The sequence below is a fragment of the Lithobates pipiens genome, unplaced genomic scaffold, assembly GCF_037356315.1.
Source record: "Lithobates pipiens isolate NorthernLeopardFrog02 unplaced genomic scaffold, aLitPip1_a1.2 Scaffold_19, whole genome shotgun sequence".
Classification (NCBI taxonomy): domain Eukaryota; kingdom Metazoa; phylum Chordata; class Amphibia; order Anura; family Ranidae; genus Lithobates; species Lithobates pipiens.
This window is the reverse complement of record NW_027507764.1, coordinates 353,161,466-353,184,365: the sequence shown is the minus strand read 5'-3', so window position 1 is coordinate 353,184,365 and position 22,900 is coordinate 353,161,466. Positions and strand designations below refer to the sequence as shown.

Here is a 22,900-nt window from a genome sequence, read left to right as displayed (position 1 = left end):
GATTCGTTCTTAAGATGACTCTATCGTCCAGGATCTGGAGGAAGGAATTTCTATTGGAAAGAGCTCTTATTTCATTCCCTCTATGGGCTAAAGTGATTGCGACTAGGAGTACAGTCTTTAGAGTGAGCAATCTTAAAGAGGCTTCTGAGATTGGTTCAAAAGGTGGCCCAGGAAAGACCTTGAGGACTATCGACAGGTCCCAGGTTGGGATCTTGCGATCCTGAACTGGCCTGTGTTTTGCGATTGCTTTGCAGTAACTCAAGATAAGGGGTTCTTCCTGCAAGCGTTTTTTCTAGGTATAACCTTAAGGCAGCGATCTGTACCTTGACTGTACTTAGCAACAGGCCTCGATCAATCCCTTCTTGAAGAAACTCTACGTTTGTTGCGCTCCTGCTTTCACCCCCCCCCCCCCCACTACTTAGCCATCCATTAAACTTTTTCCAGATCTTGCCATATATAGCTCTAGTGACCGTTTTTGACTCTGAAACAAGGCTGGTCTGCTAATTTGGGAAGTGTTGTAAACCACGGTCTCTTAGGCCAGAACAGTGCTACCAAGACTGATTGTGTCTTTTCCACAAGATATTTGGCTAAAACCCTCGAAATGAGGTGGAGGGGTGGAAATGCGCAAGAAAGGTTAAAGACCCAGGGGTTCTGCAGCGCATCCACCTTGATCTCCCGGGTATAGCGAAAAGAAACTTGTCGCTTTCACTTTTTTCCTGGACGCGAACACATCCGCTTCTGTTTTTCCCCAGTATGACACTATGTTGTCAAATACCTCAAGGTGTAGAGATTATTCTTGATTCGAGACTGATTGCAGACCCAAAAAATCTGCAGTATCGTTCTGCTCTCCTTTCAGATGCACCACAGTGATAGATGTGATATTGTTCTCTGCCCACTGAAAGAGGATTTTGGCTGCTAACATCAATTGGGGACTCTTGGTACCCCCTTGTTTATTGATATACGCTACTGCTGTCCTATTGTCAAAATGGATCTGAAGGTGATGATCCCAGATCTGTCCCTAAAAAGCTAGTAATCCCCTGGAGATAGCTGTCAGCTCTTTCCAATTGGAGGCTAACCCCCTTTCTTCTGGGGTCCGCTTGCCCTGGGCCCAGTGGCTGTTGAGATGGGCTCCCCATCCCCAACCGCTGGCATTCGTAGTCAGTATGGATGAGATGGGTAGTATCTAGTGTACCCCTTTGTGAAGGTTCTCCCCATTTTTCCACCATCCTAGAGATTGCTTTACTATGGCAGGAATCGTTATTTCCTCTTCTAGGTCCTTGTGTCTCAATTCTTTCAACAGGACCTTCTGTAGGCTTCTTTGGTGGAAGTGGGCCCATTGTACGGCAGGTATTGACGCTGTCATAAGGGCCGGGGCTGACATCACTTTCCTTACTGTGCAACTGCGGCTGGATCTAGACTAATACATTTTTGACAATCTTTCCTTATCGGAGTATGTAAATGGAGTCTAGACTTATTTCTGCAGAAGATTTCTCATTGAATAAATGGATTCCATGCAAAACTTTTTGTATTGGATGGATAAGTTCAGGTCTGGAGATTCATAATTAGTCAGAATTTTCTGGATGGTTTCTTTATCACATGTGCAAATAAAAACCGTGCCCTTGTTCCTGACCCGGGACTGGCGCCAATACTTCTTGATCTACCATTTCCCGATCAGTAAATATAAGGCCCTGGCTTTCTCTGCGTCTCTTGGTAGCTTTGTAACAAGAAAATTGAAGGGTGGATCTCTGTGAAACTCCAGGGCATAACCCCTCCTTACCATGTTTAGGATGAACTCGTTCGAAGTTACAGCCTCCCATTGTGGGAGAAATCCCTTCAGTCAGCCTTCCTCCCACAGGAAGCCTAGCTTCACTATGGTTTTGGGTTCTGACTGGGATGGTTAAAGGGAACACTTCCCTTCCCTTCCCTTTACCCTTCTGTTCAGACCAATGCTTCTTTGGTCTGAACCCCTTTGGGGTTTTTGGGGCTTCTCTTTGAGGACAATAAATCTTTAATATCTTGTAACCTTCCACGATAGCTTGTATGAACCACCGGGCGATTGTGCCTCTGGAAGCTTGAAACCAATTTTTTCCCAGAATGTAAAATAAATAGGGCATTGGATTTTCTAATGCCCTCAGACAGAACCAAAAAACGTAAGACACAGGCCCTCACATCCAGTTGGTGGAATTCTGCGAGTCCTGTGGAATTTAGACACCACCTTAGGCAAGAACCCAGCGTCTGTACGTAACACCAGTCTGTCCTCAAAAATTTGCAGGAAAGGCTCTTTAAGAGAAAGTGCCTGCAGCTCGCTTATGTGCCTGGCTGTAGAGATTGCCAATAAAAAGACTGATTTTAGTGTGGCGCACTTTAACCACTTAAGCCCCGGACCATTTTCCAGCTAAAGGACCAAGCCCCTTTTTGCAATTCTGCACTGCATCGCTTTAACTGACAATTGCACGGTCATGCGACGTGGCTCCCAAACAAAACTGCCATCCTTTTTTCCCCACATATAGAGCTTTCTTTTGGTGGTTTTTGATCACCTCTGCGTTTTTTATTTTTTGCGCTATAAACAAAAATAGAGTGGCAATTTAGAAAAAAAAAGCAATTTTACTAGTAATGGCGGCGATCAGCGATTTTTATTGTGACTGCGACATTATGGTGGACACGGACAATTTTGACACATTTTTGGGACCATTGGCATTAATACAGCGATCAGTGCAATTAAAAATGCACTGATTACTGTAAAAATATCACTGGGGGGGCAGTGTAGGGGTTAAGTGTGACCTAATGTGTGTTTAACTTTAGGGGGCGTGGCTTGGTGTGAGGTCACTGATCGTCTTTCCCTATGATGGGGAACAGACGATCAGTGACCGGCTCACTAGGAAGCACAGGGAGAGGTTTGTTTACACTTACCTTTCCCCCTTCTTCAGCTCTGTGACCCAATCGCGGGACACCAGCGGCGATCGGGTCCATGGGTGCCGTGGCCAAGGAGCTCAGGACCGGGTCGCAAGTGTGTCAGCGGCGGTGCGCAACCCACATCTGGGCTCTTAAAGGGCAACGTACCTGTATGTGCTTGTGTCCAGCCGTGCCATCATGCCAACGTATATTGGCGTGAGGCAGTCCTTAAGTGGTTAAGGACAGTTCTTCCTCTTGCGAACGTTTTAGCCAACATTGCAATACTACTACAAATCCCACTTTGGCAGAATCTTGAACGGAATGGGCCTAATCCTGCCTAGCCCCTTAAAGAACCTGCTGACTAGCGTGTCTAACGCCAGGGGTTGCTCCAAAAAAAACAAAAAAACAGACAAGGCCAAGACCTGAACTTTCAACTACTAATGGCCAGTCCTTGGTCCGCGCTGTCTTGTAAAAACTCCAAGATGGCTGGAATACCTGCAGACACCTTCTTGGTCTCTTAACCATGAACAGAAAAGGTAAAAAATGTTTAAATAAATTGCTTGGGTTACCTTCTTCCTATTGGAAACTACTGTATTTACCACCCTGTCTGAGAGCCCCTTATGCCCCGTACACACGAGCGGACTTTTCGACATCCAAACTCCGACGGACTGAGTCCGGCGGACTATCCGCTCGTGTGTGGGCTGCAACGGACTTTAGCTTCGCAAAAGTCTGACGGACTTTAGAAATGAAGCATGCTTCAAATTTTCCCCGACAGAACTCCGCCGGACCCGGTCCCCTTCGAAAAATTCGCTCGTGTGTGTGCTACTCCGACGGACTAAAACCGACGCTAGGGCAGCTATTGGCTACTGTCTATGAACTTCCTACGTCGAATCCAGTCGTACGTCATCACGTTCGACTCCGTCGGAGTTTGGTGTGATGGTGTGTGGTCAAGTCCGTTCGGTCGAAAAGTCCGCCAGAACTCCGGCGGAACTCCGCTAGAACTCCGTCGGAAGTCTGTCAGACTTAATCCCTCTCGTGTGTACGGGGCATTAGAGTTCAGGAGGCTTTCCTCAGACCCCAAGCTGACAATTTCAGACTTTGTATTTCTGGCAACAGGACCGGGCCTTGGAACAGCAAATCCTCCCTCTTGGGCAGCATAAGGGGAGGGTCTCCTCTTAGTCGTAGCAGTGTGGAAAACCAGAGCCTCTTCAGGCAATATGGGACATCTAGGATCATTGTGGTGCACTCTTGAACAAACTTTCTCAGGACCAGGGGAATACGTTTGACCGGGGTGGAAGGCGTAGCATAGGTGGAACGGCCTTTTTTTAGCCAAGGCATCCATCGCCCCCACTTCTCTTTCCAAGGAGAAGTACACTTGAACGTTGGCATTCAACTTGTTTGAGAACAAGTCCATCTCTGGAAAGCCCCACCTCTCTGTCACTGACTGGAATACTTCCTTATTCAATGACCATTCTGAATCCCAGACTTGGTGTCAGCTCAAAAAGTCCACCAGATGATTGTCCACTCTCTTTAGATGGACTGCGGATATTGACCCCAGGTTCCTCTCGGCCCAAGAGAAGATGGCACTCACCAGCCCGATTAAGGATGGACACCGTGTTCCCCCTTGTTTACATAAGAGACTGCTACCACACTGTCCGAGGGGACTTATACGCGGCGACTCTTCAGCTATTTGGCGAATGCCCTCAGCGCCTCCCAGATTGCTTGTACGTCCCTCCAGTTGGCTGATCTTTGGGACTGCATTTTTCCCTAGTGCCCTTGGGCTACTCTTGACCCCCAGTGGGCACCCCAGCCCCAGGCATTCATGGTGATATGGACAGACACTGGAAGAAACTGTTGTAGACCCCACGCAAGGTTCCCTTCATCCCTCCACCACCACAGAGCCTTCTTGGTCTTTGGAGACAGGTCACGTCCAGTGATTCCTGTGTCCTGTTCCAGCTGTTCAGGATATTGGCTTGGAGACACCTGAAATGGGCCCTTGCCCAAGGTAGGCTGAGATTGTTGCTGCCAGGAGACCTAGACACGACATGGTTGAACAAATACCACCAGATTTTTCTGAAAAAAGGCTGCCGTCAGCTTTACCTTTTCTACTTTCTCCTCTGTGAGATAGATCTTCTGCGTCACCGAGTTCACCCTAAGTACTGTAAGGCCTGCGTCGGGGTTAGGTTTGATTTCTCCTTGTTTATCAACCACCCCAGCTTTCCCAGAAAGAAAATGGCCACCCGCAGATCTCCTTTTAATTGTATCACGTTGGGAGCAAAATAAAAGGTTATCTAAGTATGGGATGACTTGGTTATCGTACCAGGAAAACGTGAGAATAGAAACCTTGGTTTATTTCTTGCTGTGGCTTTGTAATAAGAAGCCGCTGGTCTATCAAGTCGCCAATTTGGGACAATAAGGCTGTCGTTTTCTGAGGATCTCTGAGAGGGGTGGTTATGAAGCCCTTGCGGGCGGAGTGCCCTTGAACTGAATTTCATAGCCTTCCCCAGTATAAATCCATTTGGGGTAGTCTTTTCGCACTGTGAGAGTAACTGCCCCAATCTCCCTACCACAGGGACAAAGTCACTGGGATTTTGTGTTTTTTTTTTAGGATAGGAAAAAACAGGATACCTTTCTCACTGTTTATTAGTGGCTGACCCCTTAGGAGTCTGCCCCCGAAATCCCCTTTGCCTTTGGTAGTAAAAACACACGTTTTTCTGTGGCCTTCATATTTTTAATAGGAAAAGCTTTATTTTCTTGTCAGCAGTTTGGTCTAGAACTTTCTCTAGGTCTTGTCCGAACAAGGAGGTCTCCTACAAATGGGATACCACAAAGCCTTACTTTTGAGGCCGGGTCCTCAGACCAGGATTTTAACCAGAGCCCTGCGAGAAGAATTTACTAGGGCTGCAGCCTTTGCCGACAGTTTGACCGACTCTGCAGAAGCATCTTCCATATAGCCTGCTGCTTTATGCAGCACTGGAAGGGAATCTAAAATTTACTTCCTAGAGGTCCCACCTTCCAAACGGGTGTGTAGCTGGTCCAACCAGACCTCCAAAATTACGAGCTACTACTGTTATAGCCATTGCATGTTTTAAATTTGTCATTACTACTTCCTATGACTGTTTCAGCGGTACCTCCTTCCTTAGGGACTCCCATGTCCTCAAATGCGAGGTCTGTTCATTTTGCGCACTGAAAAGGCTGCGTCCAATTTGGGCACTTTCCATATAAAAGGGGAATCCTTACTGAAGCGGAATATCTTCTTCAGACTTTTAGGGGAAAATTATTTTTTACCAGGCTCCATCCATTCCTTTCTGATAGAGTTGGTCAGAGCATTGTGTACCTGAAATACCCTGCCTTGGTCCTCTTTCAGGGTCTGGTACATCTGGTCATGTAGTGACAGACACAGTGGCCAGCTCTTCTTTGATATCTAGAATCTCGTAAATCACCCCCAATAAGGCGTCCACCTCCTCGAGTGAGAGCCTATATCTAGGTGATCTTGTCCCCTGGCTCGGAGTATCTTTGGATGATACTGTTTCACTTGGTTCCTCCAAAGAATCTGAGTCCTCCCCTCCAGATTTGTCATCCTCCACTGGGGCTGAAGCAGGGGGGGACTGGTTGCTTTGGTGTTTCAAGTTTCGACAGCATTGATTCTATAGCCTTCATTTTTATTATGCCAGAGATCAATTCTTTACATGTGGCCGTTGCCTCCTTGTATACAAATTTATCAATACAAGGCTTATAGAGCGGTTTGTTCCTCCTTTGACTTTAGTTGTACAAGTCGAACACCTCTTCTTCCCCCCTGACTTCTCTGGTTCTTTGGGCTGAGCCTGAAGCGAGAAAAGGAGAGAACAAAGAGCAATGTAGCTGTCAGTTACCCATGAATACCACATGTGCTCCCGCCAACATCCATTTGCACTCTCACCAGCCGTGACCAGATTTGCAAGGTTCTCTAGCCCAGATCCGGCAACACCCATAAAAAAGGGGTCCAACACCACCACCCCCCCCAGCCCTGTAGGCCAAAGATACAGGCCTAACTACTGCTGGGTTCTGCTCCATGACTCTTTGGGGCTCCCCTAGACTAGACGTTGTAGGGCCTGGAGAAGAAGGAATTGCAGCTGCACTACTGGTTGAGGCTGATGTGCCCGTGCTGCACATCAGTCTACTGCTGCACCCTCAGGGACAGTGAAGAAACCACCACCTAGGGGTCCCCTAGTCCAGCCCTAGAATTCCACCATCAATATATATGGCACATAAAGTACAAAAAGGATCTGTCCAGCAGCCTATTTATGCTTGGCTGCTGCCTGCCTCGCCGGGAGTGTCCTGGGGATTAGCCTCCATGGTCCCCCCCCCCTCTTCTCCAGTTTCCGCCACTAGTCTGGTTATGCTGGATGGTGGCCAGGAGATCGTAGACCCAGAAGTGACACGTACAGCGTCTCTGGCCTAGCAGCGTCTGGCACAGTCAGAGAGAGGAGAGGAGGAGATGCACCGGCCACAATACCAAACACCCAGGATCCCGCCGCCTCACCCAACCGGCCCCACACGCACCGGGGGAACCTGCGCCTCCATGCCACTGACACTTACCAGGCACTGGAAGGAGGTGGGAAACGGGTCTTCTCCTGTTATGCTGCACGATACCCAGGCCACAAGGTGGTAAGGACTACCCGAGAACCGTCTGCAAGATAGGACCTAGTCAAGGTCTTCTTTCCCTTCAGGTAGCCCCTGAGAGATGTAGTCCTCCCTGTACCACACCTGGTCTTCAGCAACATGCTCCTCCGACAGAGGAAACACAGATTACTGACTATGGGCTTGAGGGACCGCCTTTTGAACTGAATGGGCAATGTGTTTCTTGTTGCGATGGGAGGAGCTCCATCACTCAAGGGTTGTCCTGGAAGAAAGGAAAAAAAAGTTTTGCCTTTATTTATCTAAGGGGTTGTGAAAGCAGTAGGTTTTTTGTCTTAATGCATTCTATGCATTAAGATAAAAAGCCTCTCTTTGTGCACCAGCTCCCCCCCATACTTACCTGAGCCCCTTATCTATCCAGCGATGTCCGGGACTCTCCCTCCTGATTGGCTGAGATACAGCAGCCACACCATTGGCTCCCCTGCTGCTGTCAAAGTCAGTTAGCCAATCAGGAGAGAGAGGGGCGGGCCAAAGCACAGCTCCATGTCTAAAAGGACATACAAAAGTTGCAGCTCGGCTCAGTTGTCTCTATAGCAAGCTGCTTGCTGTGGGGGCACTCAACAGGAGGGAGGGGCCAGGAGCACCAAAGAGGGAAACGAGAGGAGGAGGATCTGGGCTGCTCTGTGCAAATCCACTGCAGACAGGCAAGTTTTGTTTTTTTAAAATAACAAACACGTAGGTATGATCAAAAAGGAACTGATATATTTTACTTATCTTGGAGACCAGCCCCTGCTGAATTAAGGAGAAATCTTCCTGGTTTTCATGTTTGCAGAAATGCTGAACACATTTCATCAGCATGACCACATGCTTAAACTCATTCCGATCCAGTTCCTTAAAGTAAAAAGACCAATTTTCAAAACAACATACTAATAATGGCATGCCAGATATCCTTTGTACTATGAGACACTCACTTTATTAATTAGCCTGTCCAGCACATTTAAGAGTGCTTTGCCGTGTCGCTGAACAGAGCAAGAAATCTTCTCTTCAACTATTTCGCTGATTTTCTGAAATCCTTTCCCTTTAAATGCCTCTGTAATAAGTGATTCAAGCTACGAAAAAAAAAAAAAAAAAGTAAAGAAAATCATATAGCACAAACACAGAATGGTGCAATCTTCCACCAAAAATGACATGCCTTATCCTTAAGGTGGGCTTAAAGAGGAAGTAAACCTTGATGGGTTTACTTCCTCTTTGTCTTCCTGCAAAGGTAAAGCATAATGGGCTACTATGCATTGCATAGTAGCCCATTATGTGTCACTTACCTGACACAGGAGCCAGTGATGTCCCCGCTGTCCCCTGTAGCACGGAGCGTCCATCTTCTTCCAGGTATCGCTGCTCACAGAGTCGAAGCAGCGATGACGTCACTCTAGCGCATGTGCATAGGAGCCACCACTCATGGCATATCGGCGTTAGCAGCGGCATACTCTGTGCGCCGCTGTCTGCGGTGCATGTCTTTTTGTAAATATCTCCTAAACCATGTAGGTTTAGAAGATATTTCTTGGATCTACATGTAAGCCTTAATCTAGGCTTACCTATATGTCAAAATGGTTTGCAAGGGTTTACAACCACTTTAAGTTAAAAAAAATATATTTTTTTTTTCCCCCGTTTATGGGCATCAGGGCTGTGGATATGAGGTAGAGCCAACCTTCTTGTACTGGGCCCCATCAGTTCAGCAGGGAGCATAAAGGGGACTCTTTCAATACATTTGTGTGCAAGCACAATAATCCCATGGACTAGAGCCCCAGCAATTAAAGTTCCTCGGGGTCCCATCAGTTCAGCAGCAGAGGACATTCATTTTCAAAGGGAAGGTGTAGTAATCCTCAATGCTCCTGTCCCCTCCCTCCTGCCAAATGACCCCACAGCAAGCGGCTGTCCATTCAGACAGGATACCATGGCTCGACCCCACCCACTCTCTAATCATTGGCTCTCTGACTTAGCAGCAAGAGCCTATGGTGCCCCACTACTGTCTCAGATAATGAGGAGCGAGAGACAGCCGAAACTCTCGTGCAAAATCGAGATGGGGCTAAGGGAGGCTGCTGCACACTGAAGGTTTTTTATTTTAAAACTTTTCCTGACCGCGCTATAGCCAAATGACAGCTACAGCCCAGACCTATATTGCCAGGAGGCTGTCAATAGACGTCCTCCTCTTTGCACGCTCCTCTGCGTGCAGCTCGCAGCACGCTCTGTGATCACCGAGTCAATGAGACTTTGTCTGATCACAGATCTGAGTAAAGGGGATCCTGGCCCCTTACGACACGATCAGCCATCAGTCAATGACAGCTGATCACGTGATGTAAACAGAAGCTCGGTGATCGCATGAGGAGAAAAAAAAGCCCATCAATGGCTTCTGTTGAAGGGACATCGGTCCTAAAGAGGAGGAGGCACAGCCACCTCATCTGTGCCAACCAGTACTGCCTGCCAGTGCCCACATGGCCATCAGTGCCCACCAGTGCCACCTAACAATGCCCAAGAATACCACCTATCAATGCTCACCAGTGCCTCATCCATGCCATCTAGCAGTGTTGCCCATCAGTGTCACCTACCAGCGACCCCATCAGTGCCACCTATCAATGCCCTTCAGAGCCGCCCATCCATACCACCTCTCAGTGCCCACCAGTGCAGCCTCATCAGCATACATCAATGAAGGAGAAAAATTACCGGTTTGCTAAATTTTATAACAAAATATAAATCCGTTTTATTTTTATTTTTTTATTTTTTTATAAAGTAAAAACCTTTTGACTTTAGAACAACTTTAAGTAACATATTTAGTATAGAATGTCAACAGCTACATAGCGCTGCAATTTCATGCGCAACCAGAGTTGGATTTAAAATTACTTAAGTAATTTGGATACTTACATAGTAGTCTGCCTGGTTACTCATGTCTTCACACTGATACAGGTTTACTTCTTCTTGGAAAAAAAATCTGTGAAAAAAATAAAAATAAATAATAATTATATTATATCTGTGCATATTGTCACCTTAACATGTCCAGGTAAGACAGTTTGGTGTGTATTGCTAGAGAGTTTTTTTTTTTTTCTTGGGAGAGTGAATGTGATCTGCACAGGGCCAATCAGCACTGTCCATACAGAGGGTCAGGGGTCCTACATCCTGATAGGACAGCCAGTGCAGTATGAAAACTCCTCCTACAAAATGTTAACCAGACACTGATAGAAGTCATAAGACTGCTATTTATATACTGCTGATGAGAAAAGGTATTTAGCCGTTTATATTTACTAAAATAATTGCATTTCCATGTTCTGTGAGACCGGATATAGTGAATGCAGAATCCTGGGTTTGGCAACACTTTAAAGCTGCACATTCCAGGTAGCTGTTTTACCTGGCAACAGTTTGTGTATTTATGTCCGTCAAATTCTGAGTCAAGCTCTGCCACACAGACAGCTCAGTCTGGCAGAGCAGTAGATCGGATTTTTCTCTGTTGCGGTTAAAGGAAATCTGTCATGCAAGGCTGATAAAGGCTGCAACTGCTAACCTCTCCTAAAAATGCTAGTTCCCTGGCTGTCATTCTGATGCTTGGATGCTGGCTGAGTTACTGACCTCTAAAAAAAAATATAAGTAGCTCTGACACTTTTCTACTGCATGATAGAGCTACACGATTAATCGTTAAAGAATCGAGATTGCGATTCTACCCCCCCCCCCCCCATCACAGCATTTCCCCAATTCAGTGCAGAGCCAATTCACTGCTCTCAGCTGTCAAAAAAAAAGCTGCCAAGTTTATCACCGCATGCTTAGGTGGAGGTAAAGAGAAACACTAACATTTAGATCAAAGGGATTTAGTTCTGTCTGTAAATTAGGTCGGTTTAACCACTTAAAGGCTAAACCTTTTTCTGACACTTGTTGCTTACAAGTTAAAATCTAGGGATGCACCGAATGGGTTTTTTGGTGCCGAAACCGAAAATGAAAAATACACTAGGCCGAAAACCGAAACCGATACAGCACCGAAACCGAAAATGGCTCGTTTTATATATTAAAAAAATAAATTTATATAAAAATTGCCTTATAGTATTATTCATTATAGTATTCATATTCAACTGAATCATAAATTTTATGAATAAAAGAATAGTCCAGTAATGTAAAATAACAATACTTTAATAAAGCAACCCAAATAAATTGGACAGTGGACACAGAAGATAAAATCAAATACACAATTAAATTATAAGTTACTACAGCATATCCTGCAGTGTAGACTGCAGTCGGTGCACATTGAACCATAACAATAAAATAAAAAAAAATGAAATAAAATAATATAAAAATAAAATGACTAAGACTAAGTCTAAGAAGACTTAAAGTCTTAGACTTTATTAATTTTCAACTTAAAACAGAAGAACTAGTAGTAATTCAGTTCTCTCTCCCTAAGGTGTCAGAGGCTGCATGTGCGATAAAAGTGTATGTATGTAGCTGCGGGTTACATACATAGTCATACAGTAGACCACACTGTTTTCCGGCCCCCGGGTATGAGCAGAGACATCCTGGAACAGTCTACAGTCTGGTCTACAGCAGCAGTGCTCAGGCAATCACAGCAAGCAATGTAGACTAGTCTGTTTCTGGAAGTCTCCGCCCATATCAGGAACACAGTGTGCTATAGTGTATAGTACTGGAATATGTAGACAGCCACAGATACAGGACATACAGTTTTGCACATGCAGCAGGCTGAAATCTTAGGGAGAGACATAGTTTGGCCCAACAGCAACAAACTATGTATGATGTGTGCAGTACTAAAGCTGAAGATCTTATATTGAAGAAGTGCAAAAAACTGTAGAACTACTACAATGAACAAGCAACTAATGGCAGTATGGCACAACTAGACAACTGGAACATACTGGTAGTCAGTCATACCATGTTGTATGTTCCAATTGTCCAATAGCACAGTCCAATGCCAATTCATTTACTATGTTCAACAACATGGTAAAGGAATTGGTCTATGCTACGGATTTATAAATCTATTTCAGTAAAAGAAAGTAAAAGAGTGATAGACTGAATAGTCTATCACTCTCTGTACTGGTGCTTGGGGCAGATATATATCTGCGTGCAATCTGTGCAAGCAAAGGAAAACGTTGTTTGTTGATGCGCCAGTACGCAAGGGGATTGTCACTTCTGGCGATAGGCTGTTCAGCTAAATAAAATGTCCAGCTGTTGGGTAGCTGCACTTGTTGTTGCACTGCTATGGATCGGAATGCATTCATGTAAAATTTCTTCAAACATATCAGATATGGAGGGAGCGTGTTCCTCTTCACTTGAATGCAACCGTTTCTTCTCACTTTCCTCTGTGCTACACCTCAAAACTCCTTCGCCGGATGCTTTCACCACCTCCATTTGTGCCTGTATCATTTCCCGTGCATGCTGCTTTTTCTCAACATTAAAATAATGCTCTTTAAATTGAGGATCTAAAACTGTTGCAATGCAGTACAGGGGGTTGGACTCGGTGTCTTGAAACCGGTTGGTAACGGCCTCCGGTAGAGTGGTTTTAGCCGTTTTTACGCTATGGTCTATTTCTATCTCTTTTCCTAGCAGACGCTTCAGTGCAGCAATCAAGGGAATAACTTCAGAAATGGAAGCATTAGTTGAGCTCATTTCTTTTGTTAACTGTTCAAATGGAGATAGAAGATACAAACTATTTTCAACTAACATCCACTGATGTGCACTCAGTGTTGCCGGCAGGTCGTAATCTGCAATGTATGCAGCTAAAACACGCATTTGTTCAAAAAGACTTTGCAGCATATAGTAGGTGCTGTTCCAACGAGTGGCTACATCTTGCTGCAGTCGTTTCGGTGGCATTCCAAACTGTATCTGCAAAACTTGTAATCTGGAATAAGCAAGCGGAGAATGCTTAAAGTGACCCACAATTTGTCTTCCTTTTGATACAATATCAGATATGGTGCTCAGCAATCCTTCATTCACAGCCAATTGCAGCGTGTGTGCCATACACGGTATGCTTTTAAGTTCACTGTCCTCCATTGCCTTTGCCATGTTCCGCGCATTATCTCGGACAATCAAATGCACTTTAGACTTCTCAATGTGCCAAGTGCCAAGCATGGATTTTAAAGTGTCAGCTATTGCTGCTGCAGTATGTGATCCAACAAACTCACGTGCGTTAAAAAGGATGTTTTGCAATTGAAATTTGTCATCTATTCACTGCGCTGTCAGGCTAAGCATGCTCGTTGGACTGACGTCTGAACTCCAAATGTCGGTAGTAAAACTGATTGCTATGATGTCGGTAGTCATGAGCTCTTGAACGTGTTTCTAGTACTGAAGTTTGCCGCCATTTCATAGGCTCATGCAAATTTAAGGTTGGACATGTTGGATATTTACTCGTGCAACCTCATTTTTTATATTTTACCAAAAATGTGGGTAGTTTATGGTGTTTGTTTCCCCTAAAATTCACTTTAGTGTTTCTTTACAGAAATTTTGCGTAACATAAAAAATTGGAACTACCACTATTTTATTCTCTAAGGTGTTTGCTTTCAGAAAATTTATAATCTTTGGCGGTTTTAGCCTTCAGGCCGAAATTTTTTTAAAACATGTGAAAAAAACGGTTCTGGCAGCGAAAAGGTTAACACCCCAAGGACACAGGTGTTCAAAATAGGCGGTTGGGTCCTGTTTTTAATCACTTCTCTCCCACCTATTATTGCCACTCAAAATTGTTAAAATACGGAATGGATTGAGGCATGGGCGTCCGCAGAACTTTTTTCGGGGGGGGGGGGCATAATTTTAGGGTCGCCCATGCGCCGCTCCTTTTTGACAGTGTCATTATCATGGTCAGAGACTGCAGACGTAGTACAATTCCTAGGATGAGAAATGGATAATGGCCAACAGGCCCTCTTACCAGACCCAGCAAAACTACAGCAGTGATCCCTTCAGCTGGACGATTGCCTCTGGCTTCCCCGGGGACCACTCTGGTCAGTAGTGTAGTGTAGTAATGTCTGTACCCTGGCAGTGGCTCAGTCCTTCTCTCTGGTGGCGCTGGACAGCATGGCTTTCTCTGGTGGTGCGGGGCAGTGCAGCTCTCTCTCTGGTGGCGGTGGGCAGCGTGTGTGTCTCTCTCTGGCTTCTGCCCAGCACACTCCTCGTTCTTTTTCCTGTAGCACTCTCTCCCTCAGCTTTTTTTCCAGGCTGCAGTCTCTCAATCTCTTTCTCGATCGAGCTGTAACCTCCTCCCTGTGGAGGATGGGACACCAATCTTTGGGACTACATGTCCCATGATGCTCTGCTAGCCTCCTTTGATTGGCCCTCAGTTATGGCCAATATGGAAGGAACGGAGCGGGCAGGAAGCTTGGCGAGGAACCTGGTGAGAGCCGCCGTCTCTTCTCCCTGACAGGAGAAAGGGGGGGGGGGGGTGACCAGGGGAAACTTGACAGCCCGCAGCTTGCCTTTCTCCTGTCACAGCGCCACCGAGTTCTCTGTTGGACTAAGCAGGGAAAAGAGCCCGCAGTCACACTACACCGGTAGGGGGGCTTGACAGAACCACGATGGAACTGTGTTGAATTTAAGATCTGATCCCGGATTCCAGGAGGGGCACTTGACCCCCCTTGCGGACACCCATGGATTGAGGTGTAAACACTACAGCATTAGTTTAACCTTGTTTTACAGTGAGTCTAGCTGGCATTAACACTTTGCAACAGCCTCCATTCGCTTCTATAGAAAATCACCACAAGGGCACTGTGAACTAGGGGTGTGCATCTTTACTGGTCTCTCAATTCGATTTGATTACAATTATCCTGTCAACAATTTGATTAGATTTGATTCCTTAATGCATCATGGGATAGCGGGGTGGATGGGACCAGGGGCAGGGAGATTTCTCTGCCTCTCTTCCAGTGCCTCCAGTGATGCCTCTCCTGATGTGGGGTCTCCTCAAACTCCTCCCCCTTCACTCTACTGACTGTCAGCTCATCAGCTGACTTTCTGCTTCAGTGTCCATCTCACTGCATACTGCGGTGGGTGGGGGCTTTATTCACTAGGCAGGCTCGGCCTCTGCGTTTCTCGGGGGGGAAGCAGAGCACTGTGCAGAGTGGCAGATGACATCATCTGGCAACTGATTTGGTCGATTCTCAACATCAATGCAGAATTGTGAACGTATGATTTGCGACGCTGCGATTATGTTATGTACTGTAAATGCTTCTATAGTGTGTATACAGTGCTTTTTAAAAAGGTGTTGTTGCAAAGTGTCAAAATTGATCATTTTCCATTTTAGCCTTGGAAAATATAAAAAAATAAATGAAAAAAATTAATAAAAATCACACAGGGCGTCTGCAACACATCAAAAAAAGTGCATTAATAACGTATTTAACACCTGTGTGAAAGAGCCCCAATGCTCGTTCTCACTAGTAGTGCTCCCTTGAAGAGTGATCTACAAGCACATCACATCCCATCAACATCTTTCTTTTCAGATAGAGTCCTTTCACATGGGCTTTCCGCCCGGCAGACTCCGTTTTGCTCAGCAGGGATGGATCCGTTGATCCCCGCTGAGCAGGCAGATGACAGGTCCGTCTCCACTCACTTCACCCGATCTTCCAGATGGATGGAAAAGGGGCAAATGGATCAGGTCCTGAAAAACTGACAGGCAGACCTAAATGGAAAGCCCTGTGAAAGGGGCCTAAAATGTCATGTCATATTAACCTCTTCACGCCGACCGTTCGCAAATTTGCATTCGAGGCTTGAAGGGGTTATACGGGATGATGCCTGTGGCTGCAGGCATCACCCTGGTACCGTTTTTTAGAGCAGGCAGTTGGCTCTTTAGTAATCACAACCAATGTGGCCCAAAGCCACTCGGCTGTTATCCTAAAGTAGCAGGAAGGGACTCCACCCCTCCCGCCACTCTTCCCGGGCCTCCCATCCAACCGGGAGACCCAAGCCACCAGCCGGATTCGGCTCCGATGTAAAATCCTGGAAGCGACCTCACAACGTCACTTTCGGTTTACTCGGGCAATTTAAAAAAAAGACAGTATTCAGAATCCCGATTTTGGAGATCTGAATACTTTTAAGTGCAAAAGAGGGATTGGAGGTCTTTTAGACCCCCAATCCCCCCATAAAGAGTACCTGTCACCACCTATTACTGTCACAAGGGCTGTTTATATTCCTTGCGACAGCAACAAAAGTGATCAGATTTTATTTTTTAAAAGGGACAATGTAATTTAATGCAAAAACAAAAACTATTTCAATAAACTATTGAAAGACAATGTAAAAAAATAAAATAAAAAAAAATGTAATAAAATAAGAAAAATAAATACATTTTAAAGCATCCACATGCTCACGCAATAAATAAAACACATACGTAAGTCAGGCCTGCAAATGTAAACAGTGTTCAAATCCCACATGTGAGGTATCGCCGCTACGAAAATACCATGTGACAAAATATTGCAACAGTCACCATTTTATTCTCTAGGGTCTGCTAAAATTATATATATATATATATATATATATATATATATATAATATTTGGGGTTCTAATTTTCTAGCAAAAAATACTGATTTTAACTTGTAAGCAACAAATGTCAGAAATAGGCTTTAGGTATTAAAGAGTTAAAGCCAAAATTTATCATAAGAAAATATTTTAACTGACCAGCATAAACATAGCATGTGTTGCAGAGTTGTCCCTTGGTTCATGAATGCAGAAACCCAAACAAAACACACAGCATCTCATATTCCTTGCTGCTCACAGGTCATATTTTGCTACATATAAAAAATAAAATAAAAAAAAAAATAAAAAAAAAAAGGGGGGGGGGGGACTGCATATCCCTTATGGCCCATACACACGATCAGAATATCGGATGAAATATCCTGCTTTCAAATTGCAATTGCATAATAATATGATCGTTAGTAACACAGCTTGAGAGCCCATCACAACATGCAAATTATCCAATGGGACAAGCACTAAAATGTTCCTAGTATGATATCAGAATGAACAATTTTCATGTAATCAGTACAAGTTTTCAGAAAATACGATGTAAATACATCACTTCCAACATTTTTATTCTGTCGTACAAGAATTTTTGTAACCTCTTCAGTTTCGATATGGAGACAAGCATGCAAAAAATCATATATTATATATATATATATATATATATATATATATATATATATATATATATACACACACACAATCGTTAGTCCGATAATCTCATTGCGTGTACCAGGTATTAGGGACAGTTAACACAGGTGTGTTGTGGTAGCACACCGTAAAAAAAACACACATTTTACTGCACAACAACGAATGTCCCGCATTTTGTAACGCACCACAGCACCCAGATGTGAACGATCCATGTGTTCAAATAAAACAAGCCGTGTAATAATTTTAGGTGTTACGTCCTATTCAACATGAATGAGCTGCTTAAGGCAATGAGAGTGTGTTAAAGCCAATGCACCCGTGTGAACAGGCCCCTAATAGAAGAGCAGCATGTGTTACACTTTCAGTAATGTACATGGACCCTTCAGACGCGCTCACACTTATTTGTATGGAGCACATAAAGCAGAGCTCAAACTGACCTTAATCATCTCACTATATTAAATAAATATCCTAAAGGTCATTGTTAATGTACCATAGTGGGAAGTAATGATGTTTGCCAGTTTTTCTCATCATGCTGCAAACTATAAACAGAATATTAGTAGAGGATTGCACTCACATGCCAGGAGCTTTTGGGAAAGTATCTGATTGCCTGTAGATCACCAGCACCTGCTCTCCATACCCCATGGAAGATACAGCAGGCAACTTCCTGGTGTGACATCACCAAGGAGGAGGTAGGTAGTGCAGGACCTGACTGCTTTTTTTTTTTTTTTAACACTTCATCTGCTTAATTGCAGAAAGTCTCCTATACTACTTACCTACAGTAGAAGGATGGCTTGAGGCTGTGAGGAGAAAACAGTCATACGCCCTATCGCCAGATGTTATGTACACTCTGCACTAGTAAAATCTCCTACCCTACTGGAATGACAGCCCAGACAGCTGCCTCTTTTATTGCATTATTCAGATTGCCCTGAAAAAAAAAAAAAGAGGGGGGGGGGGGGAGCATCAAAGATGCAGCAAAAACGTTAGGGATGAGCTCAGGCGTGTTCGCATGGAACACGTGCAGGAAGTCATCACAGCGCTGCGCTAATCACAGGCAGTGAGATATTGCCCTGATGTGCGGCTGCAGAGATCTGGCAATGTCTCACTGCCTGTGATTAGCGCTGCGCCGACTTGCTGGCGGGCTCTGCATGTGTTCCATGCGAACATACCTGAGCTCAATCCTAAAAAACGTGCATGCAGAAATGCATCCGGACTGTGTTTTGTGCTGTGAACCGGCTCTGAAGCTACATCTGCATAGGCATCTTGTCAAAGTGCAAACAACAGCGGGAGGAATCTGCTGATCAGCGATGAGCTCCAGCGTGTTCGCACATTCCACATGCAGAGCCCGCCAGGAAGTCGGCATGGCGCTGCGCTAATCACAAGCAGTGAGACATTGTCCCAATGTGCGGCTGCAGAGATTGGGAAATGTCTCACTGCCTGTGATTAGCGCAGGCGCCGACTTCCTGGCGGGCTCTGCACATGGGGTGCGCGAACACGCCGCAGCTTGTCCCTACCACTGATTTCTGCTGCTGTTTAGCCCAGATTCACTTTGCTGCGGATTAGAAATCGTGCGAGTTCACCTGAACTCGCACGATTTCAACCCGGCAATGCAGTCTGACTTTGTGGGGCGATTTGACAGACATCTGTGTGTGTCCCTGCACAGATGTCTATACAAATCGCCCCCCGAAGTCGCCAAAAGTAGTACAGAAACGACTTTTGGGAATCGGACGTTGCCATTGTCGACAATAGCTGCCGATTTGGCATGCGATTTGACATGTCAAATCGCATGCCAAATCATACCAATGTGAACCTAGGCTTAGTGATGAGCTTGGGCGTGTTTGGATCGAACCCGCCAGGAAGCCGTCACTGCACACCACCAATCATAGGCAGTGAAGCATTTCCTCCCCGGCAGCTGCACATACACACTCTGACTATGATTGGCAGTGTGCAGTGCCAGTTTCCTTGCAGGTTCGATCCAAACAGGCCCGAGCCCATTGCTATTGCTGTTTTTGACAGGTGTGAGTAACTAGCTGCACTTTGTGTCCATCACCAGGAAGTCGGCACTGCCCAGCATTAATCACTAGCAGTGAAATTTCTCGATCTCTGCAGCTGCGGATCTGGTAAATGTCTCACTGCCTGCGATTAGCGCTGTGTGGTTGCAGACTGCCTAGCGGGCTCTGTACGTGCGGGTTGCGAACACACCTGAGCTCACCTTTTAGGTCTTCGCTGGCTGTGCAAATAGCCACAAATAGGTGTGGCCATCCACAAACTGTCATTAAAGTTTAAGTGCTCTATGGCTACAGCTAGCCATTCACACCTGTCAAGAATATAAGTAGATTCATGCTGCTGCCATTCACATCATAGGAAAACACCTGCGTGAATGTAGCTTAAAGCCCCGTACACACGATCAGAAAATTGTACAAAAAATAAAGCTTTTGAATCAATCGTACGATCAAACGGATCATTAGTACAGAGCTTTTGAAAGCAGATCATGATAGTTCATCTGATATTAAAAAGAAATTCATACGATGCCAGATCACATGATTTTTGTTTAATCAGTACAGTCGTCATTCGAAAATGCAGTGCAAATACAATACAACACATTACATCACTTCCGAATTTTTATTCTGACGTACGAGAATTTTCGTGACTTTACTAAACTCTTTATGTCCGATATGCGACTAGCATGCAAAAAAAATAAAAATCATTTGTCCGATAATCTCATCCTGTGTACTAGGCATTAGGATCGGTTCACACTGGAGCGATGCGGGAAATCCTGCGGTTCCTGTGTGGGTTTACGCATCGCACCTGAATCGTAGGCGTTTCACAATGACATCTGTGAACCGCTGCACGTGTCAATGTAAAGTTAATGACACCCCCAAATCGGTTTGCAGATCAAAGTGTAAATGGAAATGGTACAGGAATTGAATCGCATGGGTGTTCACACCGATTCCAGTGCAGACCAAAAAAAAGGGTCCTGCATCATTTTGGTGCGAATGTGATTCCAGCCATACAGTTTGTACGACTGAATTTGCATTGCACAGACATTGTATGGGATGTGCATAGCAAAGTGGTGTGGATCACATGCATTGTCTGGCATCCTACTAGTGTGAACCCCGTCTTTACTAACATTTAGGCGGTAATACTACTCTCTCCTGAATGCCAGGTTGTTTTTTCTTTCCTAATGGAGACTTTACATAGACCTACTGCACAGCAACAGCCACGTTTTCCCCTCCCCCTCCAATATATACATACACCCCTCCCCCAACACACCATTTACCTTATCTTCCAAAACTGACTATATACTCCCCCGTCCCCTGCGGTTTATACATCCCTCTCCCACAGTCATATATACACCCTATAAATTACACACACTTCCCTACACCGTGCTCCCCGACTTCCATCCTCACTTCTCACCAGCACGGCTCCGCGTTAGTGCTGCTGGGGAGTGTGTTGTACGTTCCCACCCTCTGATTGGTGACTGCACACACAGAGGGCGGGACCATGCGGGACCTGCTGACTCTAGGTGAGCGAGACACATGAACGGTGCTGATACGCGGAGATAAATCCTGAGACGCTGCTCATTCGCTGCTGGTAATCTGCACGGCTACTCGCATTGCAATTACCCCCCCAGTGTGACATTGCTGTGTGCTTCTTTCTTTTCCTTGCTATACACTGGTTTTTATTTATTGGTTTACAGCTACTCTGAAATGTGTTTGTTTTTTTGGTGGGATGGGTGCTCTTGTCTTGATTTTTTTCTTAATGTATCCCTGTGTCACGTCACATTCGGCTACTCATCACATTTTGCTACCCGCTGGAGTGCGCATGCGCTGCCATATGCATTCCAACACTGTTGTAAGACCACTTTGCCACAGGGCCCCTCGCGGGCTCGCTTAGTTCACCACGCTTCCGGCGCGGCCTCTGCATAATCATAATCTAGCTCTATGGCCACTTGGATGCAGGGGTGTGGCCACAAAATTCTGCGCAAGCACAGATCGCCACAGTGTTGGAACGTATATAGCGGCGTCACGCATGCACAGTTCAGCGGGTAGGCAAATGTGATGGGTTGCTATATGTGATGAAACACCTGCATTGTTTAGGCATCTTTCCTTGTTGCACACTAAAGGGCATGCATAAAGGGTGTCCTAGATATCCTTTAGAATCCCATTGGTGCATGCGTAGTCTGTGTTATATCAGCGTCATTGAAGGACAAATGAGACATTCGGGGGTGTTTTGGACCCCTGGTGTCTCATTAAACAGAACCTGTCATCAACCTGTCAGGGGTCTCCAAGCTGTTGCCCAGGGGCCGGATGCGATCCTCTGCATGTGTAGCACCCTCTAGGGTGTGCTACTAGAAGTGAGAGTAGGCAAACTATAGTCTGGCCCAGGGATAAACTTAAAGTGATTGTAAAGTCTAGTTTTTTTAGTTAAAGATTACAAACATGTTATACGTATCTGCTATGTGCAGTGGTTTAATTTTTGCACAGAGCAGCCCCAATCCTCTTCTCGGGTCCCTTTTCGGTGCTCCTCACCCCTCCCTCCCTTCTGTTGAGTGCCCCCACAGCAAGCAGCTTGCTATGGGGGCACCCGAGCCAAGCCACAGCTCTGTGTGTCCATTCAGACACAGAGCCATGGCTGGGCCCTGCCCCCTTTCTCTCCTCATTGACTGACTGACTTTCATTGACATCGGCAGGAGTCAATGGCATTGCACTGTTCTCTCAGCCAATGAGGAGGGGCATCCCGGGCAGTTGAGACATTCCTGCAAAATTGCAGGCTCTAGAGGGACCTTAGGTAAATATTAGAGGGGCGGAGGGGGGCTACTGCACACAGAAGGCTTTTTATCCTAATGCATAGAATACATTAAAAGAGAAGTCCAGGATTTTTTTTTTTTTAGGAATCATACTTACCTAGGTGGATGGAGCATCGGTCCGATGCTGCATCTGTCCCCCGGTGCCTCTATACTAAGAACCGAGTGTCAGGGCTGGCTTAGCCCTTCCTTCTCTGGGCTGGCTGCTCAGCTGTCGGCTAATTGCCAGCTCCCTTCTCTCTCCACAGTTACCAGCTGTTCCTGATGATGCTCGTCTGACCTGCCTACTTAAAGCCTTCCAGCTCACTTCCCCTCTGCCTTCGCCTTGGTCACATCACAAGAAACCATCTCCTGCGGTTTGTTTAAAGACTGGCTTGCTGACATCCCTTCTGGCTCCTTATCCTGCTTGCTGTTGCTCTACTTGGATCCCTGACTTCTGGCCTGGCTGATTACCTGATCTGGTTATTAAA

General features: G+C 45.6%; 1 protein-coding gene across 1 annotated transcript in view; it reads right to left on the bottom strand.

Moving 5' to 3' along the window:
* The window catches only part of SYCP2L (synaptonemal complex protein 2 like), a 238,888-nt gene extending 220,612 nt beyond the window's left edge, over positions 1-18,276 (bottom strand). The window contains exons 1-4 of the mRNA XM_077492189.1: positions 18,201-18,276; positions 10,423-10,489; positions 8,481-8,618; positions 8,284-8,400 (exon numbers count right to left, since the gene is read on the bottom strand). Of these exons, the coding sequence (XP_077348315.1) occupies positions 8,284-8,400; positions 8,481-8,618; positions 10,423-10,489; positions 18,201-18,268 (390 nt within the window). The 5' untranslated portion in view covers positions 18,269-18,276. The remainder of the gene's footprint in view (positions 1-8,283; positions 8,401-8,480; positions 8,619-10,422; positions 10,490-18,200) is intronic.
* Positions 18,277-22,900: the final 4,624 nt, after the last annotated feature.